This window comes from Tasmannia lanceolata, unplaced genomic scaffold (assembly GCF_043159265.1).
Source record: "Tasmannia lanceolata isolate RefF3 unplaced genomic scaffold, GAP_Taslan_0.1 ptg000002l, whole genome shotgun sequence".
Lineage (NCBI taxonomy): Eukaryota > Viridiplantae > Streptophyta > Magnoliopsida > Canellales > Winteraceae > Tasmannia > Tasmannia lanceolata.
Genome location: NW_027518679.1, coordinates 26434169 through 26446355, shown reverse-complemented (window position 1 = coordinate 26446355; position 12187 = coordinate 26434169). Strand labels below are relative to the sequence as shown.

Genomic DNA, 12187 nt, shown 5'->3' with positions numbered 1-12187 from the left:
GCCAAGTATTTGATGTTAATTTTAACCCACTGTTATCGTTCTCAAGTAGGTAAAACTCCCAAGCCAAGTATTTGATTTTAATTTTAACCCACTTTTATTGTTCTCAAGTAGGTAAAACTAAAATCAAATTCAACCATGGCTCTAATACCATTGTTGGAATTTTCTTTCTAATAAAAGATGAATAAACAAATAAATAAAATTTAAACACACTCACCCTAAGGAGGTAGAGCACCTTGGCTAAGTTGGCAAATCTAATGGGCAGATTGTGAAAACTCACGATGCCAAAAGCCAAGGTGTGATCCTCCTTTTTATAGTTTAGGTCCAATCCATATCTCTCCCATTAGAGATGAGGAAAGGAGATAAGAACTGAATCCTTATTCTTGTGGGATAAAATCTTAACCAAGTGGGATAAGATCAAATAAGATTAGTTAATAAATTGAAAAGGAGATTTTAAAGGACACATAACCAACACGAGATAATATGGGATCTTCATGGCTTCTTTCATGTTGCCTTTCTCACGTAAATTTCAGACATAATGGGTGGGACCTAGCCTAAAGGGCTTAATCTAAAAGGCATATTGGTTTCGGGTGATGAAGATGGCTATCGTGCACGGTTAGGGGCGCACAATCGCTCTTGGTCTTCGAGTGGGATTTTTTTAAATCGAAATTGCTAGCTGGAATGAAGTGGAGAAGTCTGCGTGGCATGGCGGACACATTTCATGACTTGGTGGGGCCCACAAATATGGCATTTTTTGATGGATTTGATACAAGTAGGCTATTGGTAATGTAATGGGGAATGGGGATGGGTAGCATATAACAGATATGTATGCAACTTCTACTGTATGTAGGAGGTGATAATGTTGTAGCCTATTAGGGGACAACTTGTCCCTCATTTGGCACTTTTTGGAATAATAAATGTCAATTTTCAAAAAAATCTAAAGGCATACTGGTTAGGTAATTAAGTAGGGGCATACATAGGTATGAGACTATGTGGCACCCAACTTCGTATATAACACGTTTCAGTGGCTCAATCCAATGCCTTAAATCAGTCCTAGGGCTTTTGACGTATTAGTTAAGTACCTCACATTTGGTATCGGAACTTACACCACCACATTTGTTGTTCGAGTCACTGAAAAGAGACATGTGACAAGGGTTACTTGGTGAACAATCATAGCGAAAGCACTCCAGGAGTGGCTCATTAGGATCGTCCACTGTGGACCATGGTGGAATGTTACCATCTTGGGTGGTTTAAGGACCTAGACTAACGAGTTCCGTGGTAGGTACCTAACATTTGGTATTAGAGTATACAGCATTTCTGGTTTTGAAGCCACATAAAGGGAGGCAAATGTGAAAAGGGTTAGTTGACAACAACCATAGTAAAGGCTACGGGTTGCCACTCAGGTCGGGTGATAGGATTTTCCAAAAACCAACTGTTGTATATATTGGATGAAGAAAATTAATGCCCAAATCGAACGTAATTTGTTCTCTCCTTAAGACAGAATTTGCCCCTTATAAATCTGCAAAAGGTAATCATCAAATCTGCCTCACAAGATAATTTAGGCCCAGAAATTAATCTGTTTCAGTTACAAAATTGCAGTTTTGTAATTGAAGCAAAACTACAGAAGTAATAGAGAAGAGAGAACGAATCTGAAGAAGTTTTTTTTTTAATTGAATCATAGCCCACATATTTATAACCAACCAATAGTCACTTTCTATAAACATATCTTTTCTAAACATCATCAATGAATAGACATGTCTATTGTCTTTTTATTCGAATCAATGCATCTTTACAGAACAGATGTGTCTGTTTACTTTCTACAGACATGTCTTTTCCGAAAGATCATCAATGAATAGACATGTCTATTAGAATCAACGCATTATTTCAGAACAGATGTGTCTGTTCATTTGAATAGATGCACCATTTCATAACAGATGTGCTTGTTCATTCGAATAGATGCATCATTTCAGAACAAATGTGACTGTTGGTATAAAATCATGACTATTCACCAAAGATTGCAATGCTTAGGACCTTCCATAACAAACCCCCCCGGTTGCTCCATATAAACTTCTTCTTCTAAATAACCATTTAGAAAAGTTGTTTCAACATCCATTTGATGTATCTTTAACTTATAGATGGATGCTAATGCAAGCATAACTCTAATACTGCTAATTCTAGCAACCGGTGCATGTGTCAAAATAATCAATTCCTCGTTTTTGTCTAAAACCTTTGGCTACAAGCCTTGCTTTGTACTTGTCAATGGATCCGTCGGCTTTACGCTTTCGTTTGAAAATCCATTTACAACCAATCGGTTTACTACCTGAGGTAAATCCACCAAAATCCAGGTTTTGTTTGTCATAATAGAATCAATTTCATCATTAATTGCTTCTTGCCTAAAAGCAGAATCTCGAGATGTAATAGCTTCTCGAAAAGTTAATGGATCTCTATCATTACTATCTATAGAATCTTGCTCAACATTATATATCTTACTAAAAGAACTATTTCCTCTTTTTCCTTCAACAAGATACATATGAAAATCTGGACCAAAGTTTTTTTCTTTTCTAGCTTGTTTACCTCTCATTGGTTCAATGTTTTCATCCATTATGGGACGAGGATGCGGTTCAATTAAGGGTTGATGTTCAAGTTCATTTTTACCTTCATCACTTGAATGTTTTGTTTTCCTTAATTTTGAGAATGAATTCTCAAAGAATTTTGCATCTCTTGAATCCATAATTATATTTTGACTAACAGAATTCGTAGATTCCATAGTCAAAAATCTATATGCTTTGCTATTTTGAGCATAGCCAATGAAGACACATTCAATTGCCCGATTATCAAGTTTTAATTGTTTTGGATCAGTGAGCCTAACTAATGCTCTACATCCCCATACTTTGAAATGATCAAGGGAAGGCTGTCTCTTTTCAAAACTTCATATGGAGACATTTTTGTCTTTTTACGAGGTATAAGGTTAAGTATATAACATGCCGTCATTAAAGCTTCACCCCATAAATTCTTGGGCAATCCAGAAGTATTAAGCATAGAATTAACCATTTCTACCAAAGTCCTATTTTTTCTTTCTGCCACACCATTTTGCTGAAGACTATATGGGGCTGTGTTTGATGTATTATTCCATAAGTTTCACAGAAATCATTAAAAGAGATGTATTCTCTACCTCTATCAGATCTAAGAATTTTAATCTTACGATCCAATTGATTTTCAATTTCTGCCTTATAGACTTTAAATTTTTCTAAAGCTTCATCTTTAGTCCTAAGCAAATAAACATGTGTATATTTTGAGCAATCATCTATAAAAGTAATAAAATATCATTTACCCCCCTAGTCAAGTGACCCTCTAATTCACATATATCAGAATTCACCAAATCTAACAATTATGAATTTCTAGTCACACTTTTAAATGCTTTCTTAGCAATTTTCGATTGAATGCATATAGAACACTTTTCTATATCAGAATAATCTAAAGTAGGCAATAAATTTAATTTACTCATGCATTTCATACTTCGATAATTCACATGTCCTAATCTAGAATGCCATAAATTAATTGAAGATACGATATAAACAGAAGATGTGCATTTATTCATTGTGTTTAACTTTGTACATGCCATTGGATACATATCCTTGACCAACATAAATGCCACCTTTGGACAAGATCATACAATCAGATTCAAACAGGACTTTAAGTTCATGTTTGCTTAAAAGACTAACAGAAATCAAATTCTTTGTTATCAAAGGAACATGATGAACATCATTCAAGTCAAAGTCTTTTCGGATGTGAGCTTGAGAACCACTTTGCCTTTGCCTACTACCTTTGCAAGTGAAGAATTTTCCATGCATAGATTGTAGTAATCTTTAATAGGTTCATAAGTCTCAAACAAATTCGTGTTCCTTGCAACATGTTTAGTTGCTCCAGAATCTACCCACCAGTCAACATCATCATTGATCATATTTACTTCCGAAATGACCGCAACAATGTTTTCATTTTGCACCAAGTTTGCTTAATTCTTTGCTTCCTTTTCCTTGAGATAAACTCGACATTGTTTCATGAAATGTCCAGTTTTCCCACATTTCTAGCAAGCTTTATCACTCTTAGATTTCTTGGATGAAGAATTTGTTGAACCATTTCTTTTCCTCTTGTGACCTTTAGGTTGAGATGCATTTTCTATAACAAGAGCCTTTTGGTAATTTCCTTCTAATTCCAGATTACCCAAATTGCAGAATTTTCTTCAATTTGAAGATATTCTATAAGCTCTTGCATAGTTATTGCATCTTTCGTTTGTTTCAATTCATTACGGCAATCTTTCCAAGTCATAGGTAACTTAGAAATAATAGTGGATACTTGAAAAGTTTCATCTATGTTACGGCCCTCAGATATTAATTGATTCATAATGAACTGTAGTTCATGAACTTGGGCCATAACAGACTTATTATTTACTATTTTATACTCAAATAATTGACTTACTCGGAACTTTTTGTGGCCAGCATCTTCAGACTTGTATTTGTTGTCTAGATCCTTCCAAAGCTGCCTTGTCGTTCCATCAGCGAACTTTGCAGCATATACATCATAGAGAATGTTTAACAGTGCATTCAAAATGTGCCCTTTGCACATGAAATCATCTTCACTCCATTTGAGCCTTTTTGCAGTTTCATCAAATGTCTCTTCTGCCTTCTCTTCATGTTTATTTTCTGTCAGTACATTCGCTAACTTCATATTAGTAAGGAAAAATAACAATTTTCCTTTCCAACGCTTGAAAAAGGTTTCATCAAACTTATCTAGTTTGCCAATCTGATTTTGGATTGACGACTTTGCATTAATCTCCTCCATTGTCGAATTCTGTCTTAAGATTGTTGTATTTATTGAATGAAGAAAATTAATGCCTAAATCGAACGTAATTCGTTCTCTCCTTAAGACAGAATTTGCCCTTATAAATTTGCAAAAGGTAATCAGCAAATCTGCCTCCCAAGATAATTTAGGCCCAGAAATTAATCTGTTTCAGTTACAAAATTGTAGTTTTGTAATTGAAGCAAAACTACAAAAGTAATAGAGAAGAGAGAACGAATCTGAAGAAGTTTTTTTTTTAATTGAATCCTAGCCCACATATTTATAACCAACCAACAGTCACTTTCTATAGACATGTCTTTTCTAAACATCATCAATGAATAGACATGTCTATTGTCTTTTTATTCGAATCAATGCATTTTTATAGAACAGATGTGTCTGTTTACTTTCTAGAGACATGTCTTTTCCGAAAGATCATCAATGAATAGACATGTCTATTAGAATCAACGCATTATTTCAGAACAGATGTGTCTGTTCATTTGAATAGATGTGTCTGTTCATTTGAATAGATGCACAATTTCATAACAGATGTGCCTGTTCATTCGAATAGATGCACCATTTCAGAACAAATGTGATTGTTGGTATAAAATCATGACTATTCACCAAAGATTGCAATGCTTACGTATAGAATCATGACTGTTTACTAAAGATTGCAACTTTTCAGAAATATTACTTTATGGATTTTGAAAAATCCTAACACCAACCCCATATGGGAAATTACACTGGGAAGGGTCAGTCCATGTCTAGTTTTTTATGGGGACCTCCAAGATTCGTAAACCTGATCCTACCCAAGATAGTTTCTCAGGTCGGGTCGGGTCGGGTTTTTATTTTTAGCGTATGATAGTGACTAATTTTAAAGATTGTAGAAAACAACAAATCTTCACACTCATCAAGCATATAAATTTAAGAATGAAACTATATTTTTACATCACAAACATGATCACCTCACCTCACCTCACCTCAACTCACTCAACTCAACAAAGCCTTTGTCCCAAACTAGTTGGGGTCGGCTAAATGAATCCTTTAGAAAAATTTTATGAAGAAGGAATCTACCCGGCTCTAATCCTGGCTCTAGTTGGGTTCCTCTACGTGGATCATTTTCTTCCATTCTATCCTATCTAAGGTCATGTCTTCTCTTATGTTCCTAGCTATCGAGTCATTCCTCATTGTCTCTACCCAAGTTGTTTACGGTCTGCCCCTACCTCTTTTTACTCCATCAATCTAGCACGAGTCGCCTCTTCTCACAGGAGCGAAACGTGATCACCTCAATGAAAACAATTATATTGGAAGATAATCAGCTACGTTATTCAATCGCTATTTAAGAAAGTCATGGTACACCAATACGAGTCGGGTCGGGTTTCGGGTTTTGTGTTTTTTCACTTAAACCGGCCCAACCTAATTTTTCAATCTAAAACCAGATCCTACCCAAGACCCATGATTTCTAAACCCGGCCCATGTTGCCCGACCCAAGTTGTAACCTTATTCAAGCACTCAGCTGTCACATTCGGAAGACAATCATTGAACAACTTCTAAGCAGCCGTTGCGGTAGCAAAATCCCTTTTACTCGTCAAACGGGACTAATTTTATTCTAAGACGAAGTTCTTCCCGTCACGTACACAACTTCCGGTAAAATTTCCTTCTTCTCTTCTTAGAGATCTCAGGCAGTCAGTTCGAGAGACAGTATTCATCATATTCAATTTTTCCTACACATATTCGCATCTCTTACTCATCTCTATTTCTGTATTTTCCTTTTTCCTTCTATTCTCTTATACACTGCTGATTTTCTCTTCATCCTTTTCCTTCTTTTTTTTGCTGAAATCACTGATATCGTGTCTCTTTCATTCCTATAATCTTATTAAAAAGATTCCATTTATCTGAATATCAATTTACTCCTAATGAAATATTGATCTTGAAATTTATTATTCTCTTAATTTTTTTCGTTTTGTTTTGCAGGATTGAAAATGGCAATGTTTACTGCTTCCCGCAGGATTTCGAGTCTATCGACCATCTCAATGTTTGTAGGAGAATTGCGTTTAACTGGTTGTAGGTGGTATTCGACTTCGTTTAGGGAAGAAAAAGATACATTTGGGCCGATACTCGTACCCTCTGACAAGTTAGTACTCTCTCTCTCTCTCTCTCTCTCTCTCTCTCTCTCTCTCTCTCTCTCTCATATGGTATTTTTCTGCATATTTTTTTATCGATTTTGTATGCAAAATGCTAATTGCTTGAAAGAGTTTATATTGGTGGAGTTTCTCGATCAATGCGAAATTCAAGAGTAGGGAGTTAGGTTTATAAATTATGTATTTTTTTGTGTCATACATGATTCGTGTTGAAGTGCATATGATTAAGGGAAAAATACAGATACACCGCCTCAACTTTCGGACATTTTCAACGATAACCCTAACTTTTCGAAGTCATCAACGACACCCCCTTAGTTTTCAATAATGCTTGTTAAGTGATAGGGTGGACGGGAACGACGAAATTGTCGTTGGGTGTCTTTGATGAATTTTGAACATAGGGTGAAGAGTCAAGGGGTGTCGTTGATGACTTTGAAAAGTCAGGGCTATCATTGAAAATGTGAAAGTTGAGGGAGCCACATGTGAGGGGGAGTGTTGAAGTATAAATGGTTAAATAACACCAACTCTAACAAGCTTAAGCTCTTGGAGTAATTGGCTGTCTCACAATTCACTTCACAAGTAACTCATGTTTGGTGACACATTAGCTGCACATTTTGCAAAGTCATGGATTAGCTTTCCATTTTGAAAGAGTATGAAATTGATTGTTTGAAGAAGGCCCCAACCCTGATTCTCTAAGTGCCATGGTCTATGCAATCTCCTATAACATCAGATTAGGTTAAGAGTACAATTGGTGGTTGAATTGACCATCTGAGTAAGCATTTAGCTATGATTTGTGGACCCGGACACGAGTATCAGACATGGCAAACTCCCAAAATTTAGAAACGGGGACACCGCTAAAATAGAAAGTACATATAATCATGATTTGTGGATAGGGATTCGTGTGCCGAGTTTCAACACGGATACAAGGTATCTGACATTGCAACCCTTAGAAATCTAGAAATAGTAGCACACTCATACACGTACATGCATATAAAATTATTGACACTTCTAGCAGCACATTTAAAAGTGTCTAAAGAAGTGTTGACACGTGTAGACACGGGTGTCGTGTCGAACACGACACAATACAACACGACATTGCGTATCAGCAGTAAATTCAAAGTGTCGGCTAAATCATAGGCATTTAGTATAGTTGATTGTGAATTGCACCCATATATATTCATTTAAACAAAAAATGGCATAGTGTGAACTGCTAACAATGATACGATACGTAGATTCCTCTCGTGCTTTAAGCAATTGAACCTGCAGGGCTACTTCAATTAGGATCACTGTTTGTTTGTCATTGTTCCGTAGTTGTAGCCCAATATTATATTTCTTACTAAGTTCGCTCTGATTTTCTTTGCGTCTCATCAATGTGATAATATGTTCCATCTCCATTTTCCATTTCAAAAAAAAAATGTTCTATTTCCATTTTATCGGCTGTCTAAGATTGAACTCAGTTGTCATTTTCTATTTTTAGGCTATGGGGGGCTCAAACACAAAGGTCATTGCAAAATTTTGACATTGGTGGAGAGCGTGAGCAGATGCCTGAACCCATCATTCGTGCCTTTGGTGTCCTTAAGAAATGCGCAGCTAAGGTTGATTTCGTTTTTTATTAAGTAACTTTTGGATGTTTAAAATCTTCATTTTTGTTCTTTCTATTTTTGTTTTATTAGGTTCTAAAATTCCACATTGCTAAGTAATTGATAGGATTGGACAAAATGATATAGTAAGTTGCTAGTTATGATACCTTTTGATAGCTCACATATTAATCAACTGTAGTTCTATAAATCCGGGGTGGTTCAATTTCCATATCTCACTTTAATGCACCTTTATTAACATCTCAGTATTGAAGGCTTGGGCTTCATTTGTGTGAAGGGTCTGTGTGACCCATTAGAGGTTTTTTGCTGGACACACACGGATGACTATGGACTCCTAGTGCCATCCTTGATGTTTTCCTGGAATTGTCAGTCAGTTTTTGCCATCAAAATGGGTCGGATGGGTGTGCCGATCATTTGAGTGGACACATTGAATATGATGTGCAAATGTAGTGTTGGGGTCTTGCATAGGATGAGCCTGGGTATCCTATATGTGTAGATAAATGGTGTGCATCATTTTTATAAAGGGTGGGGTTCTTTTGTATTAGTCTCATTTCATATATAGGTTAGGCCAGGTCATATTTACCTAATACTAGGTTGTAGTGAGTTGTTTATGTGTTTCTATGGTTGAGCACACAGTATTTGTTTTTAAATTCTCAACATTAAATTGTTATTATACAAGTCTAGAATATAAGAGTCGAACTTTTTTCCCCCATAACATGTAGGATCTATAAGATTGGTTGAATGTTTAATTTTCTCGAAAGTGTTGTTCATGGCTCCTGGTTGAAAACTTTGGTGCTTCAAATTTCTTCTAATATTTGTTGAGGTCCAAAGTTCTAAATACTTCTCCTAAGTTTATTCTTTCTTTGCTCCCTGAATGCATCTTCTAATATTTGTTGAAGCCCAAAGTTCTAAATACTTCTCTTAAGCTTTTTTTTTTCTTTGCTTCCTGAATGTGTCAACCATCCACATGATCAAGTGAATTTTTCATCACTGTTTAAAAATTCCCTGTGTCAATCGTCGACTCCCTTTTACTGTGGACATTTTATTGTCCGAGTCCACATTTTGAAACAGTGTTTTTCACCATGGAAGTGCCATTGCTGTTGGGCCTTTTTTAGTAAATAATTTAGTTTGTGTATAGTTAATTAAAAATATAACTCATTTCAATTAACAACAAACTCATCATGCTGAAGTGGTGCATGTGATATCCTTGAAAATACATTTTTTCCTCTTTTAATAATCTCCATAATGTCCTGTCATTGGTAAAAGTGTTGACTCATGGAGTGGTGGTTAGTACCGTGTGCATTAACTTTTATTTGGTTTTCATAGCAGTTTTGGCCTCCCAAAGGGCTCTGCCTTGAGCAAGTTGTTAGGGGTAAATATCGTGTTGTCAAATTTGCCAGGAATTCCACATTGTTGAATTATTAATTCATTACCCGTGTCAGGACTTTGCGCTAGAAAAGAAAGACGTGATTTTAGTGACATTCATAATTATGTCACTTCATGTTTGATAAATTGTGGTTTAAATGTATGTTAGTGGGAAAGTACATTAATTGTGGTTTAAATCAGGTTATTGGAAAAGTACGTTTCTTGAATTGATTGTTTCAGTGACACCTACATTTGGAAACATGTGGTGGCAAGAAGTCTAGTAATCTAACTAATGCTGACCAAAGTTGTTGGCAAGATTCAATAAGCCATTAGAAGATGCAACAATTGGGCTCTGAGGTTGTCCCTATTTTTTCGAGATATGGCTTCGGTTACCAATCCTAGACCTTTACCACAATATCAAGGTTCAAGGGGAAGACCTTTACCAATGATGCAGCAATAAGTTGGTAGGTTCTCCTAACATGTCGGGTTTTGGACATTTCCAATATGGATCACTAATGTGTTACGACCCTCTTTCGCAACTGTAGTCATATGCTATTATTTGCGCCGTAGAATGTCCAATAACAATGGTTTCCCATGTACTTAGGAAGCTGATTTAGTTCCTGAGCGATTTTCTGAACAATATATCCCCATCTACCTTGTTACTGCCATTATTTAGGGTTATCAAATTTCGTTTGAGGGTTGTTATTTTTACTTTCTTGGTGTCTGTTAAAGTATTAAAGATTAAATAACGCCATCTCTAACAACTTAAGCTTTGGAGTAACTGGTTGTTTCACATGGTATCAGAGCAAAGGTTCTGGGTTCAAACCTCCTTGATGGTAGATATCCACATGCAATGGCCAAACCCAAAAGAGTGGCCACACGTGTAGGCCAACCCTAAAAAGAGTGGCCACACGTAAGGGGGAGTGTTAAAGTATAAAAGATTAAATAACTCCTTCTCCAATAGCTTAAGCTTTTGGAGTAACTGGTAGTGTCACATGGTATCAGAGCTAGAAATCCTGAGTTCAAACCTCTTTGATAGCAAAAATCCACATGCAACAGCCAAACCAAAAAGAGGAGCCACATGTGCCGCGTGTAGGCCAAACCCAAAAGAGGGGCCACATGTGAGGGGGAGTGTTAAAGTATAAAAGATTAAATAACGCCATCTCCAACAGCTTAAGCTTTTGGAGTAACTGGTTGTTTCGCAGTTTCCTTTAGTATGACAATTATCCTTAGATTGGAACTCTCTAAAGAAACATAAGAATTTCAAATAGTATTCCTTGATCCTTTGCATTTAATAGCTACATTCATCATTCGTATTTTGCTTTGAAGTCTGTCAAATGTTCTGTTTTTAATTACATCGTGATGTTTTTTTCACTGTTCTTTATTAGCTGATGTAAAGCACAAAAAAATGTTTTATATTGCAGGTGAACATGGAATATGGTCTTGACCCATCAATCGCGAAAGCAATTATGCAAGCTGCCCAAGAAGTGGCTGAAGGGAAATTGAATGATCAATTTCCACTTGTCATATGGCAGACTGGCAGTGGGACACAAAGTAACATGAATGCCAATGAGGTTAGTACAAACCTTCATGCACTTCTAGTTTCCGTTATAAGCAATTAAAAACCTATTTAACTACCCAAAGTTTTCACAGAAACTACATATGCATGGTTTTAAATTTCGACCGAAATCCGAAATTTCGGGTTTCGGTGGAGACCGAAACCGAAATGGCACATACCCGAAACGTGTCATTATTTCGACCATTTTTTTCTATTTTTTAATTACCCCGAAATTTTGACCGAAATTTCAGGGATTTCGATAACCAATAAAATATTCTTTTTATGAGTCCCTCAGATTTCGAGCGAAATCTTGAAATTTCGATTTCGGTGGGGTCTGAAACCGACCGAAACCAAAATTTAAAACCATGTACATATTTTAATAAGGGAAAAGTATAACTCAATGTTTTGATGATATTGAAGAGTTGTTTGAAAAGTACAAGTGGACAAAATGTCAAGTAGGCTCTACGGAATGTCAAGTAGGCTCAAGGAGGGTCTACGTTAGTGTCTTAATATCTTAATAACAAATACTTATATTATTCATTTCTTTATACGTTCACTTTTTTCTAGACTATTAGTTCTAGTAATATATAAAATTGGGATACAGAAAAATAGACATCAAACAAACAATAGACATCCTAACAGGCTCGCAAGCACGCTAGAAACATTATAAATTGCATTAAAATGATTGAAACATATAT

General features: G+C 35.9%; 2 protein-coding genes across 3 annotated transcripts in view; one reads left to right on the top strand and one right to left on the bottom strand.

The window, feature by feature from the left end:
• Window positions 1-4203: 4203 nt before the first annotated feature.
• On the bottom strand, window positions 4204-4836 carry LOC143890019 (uncharacterized). Its single transcript, XM_077394521.1, has one exon. It carries the CDS (start codon window positions 4834-4836, stop codon window positions 4204-4206), a length of 633 nt encoding a protein of 210 aa, XP_077250636.1.
• A 1485-nt stretch (window positions 4837-6321) lies between these two features.
• LOC143883244 (fumarate hydratase 1, mitochondrial-like) overlaps window positions 6322-12187 on the top strand; it is a 29182-nt gene continuing 23316 nt past the window's right edge. The window contains exons 1-4 of one of the 2 annotated variants that reach the window (XM_077386593.1): window positions 6322-6477; window positions 6805-6964; window positions 8446-8563; window positions 11356-11505. In XM_077386593.1, the coding sequence (XP_077242708.1) occupies window positions 6813-6964; window positions 8446-8563; window positions 11356-11505 (420 nt within the window). In that variant the 5' untranslated portion in view covers window positions 6322-6477; window positions 6805-6812. Of the gene's footprint in view, window positions 6592-6804; window positions 6965-8445; window positions 8564-11355; window positions 11506-12187 lie in introns of both variants that reach the window. The other variant, XM_077386597.1, reaches the window with a different exon arrangement.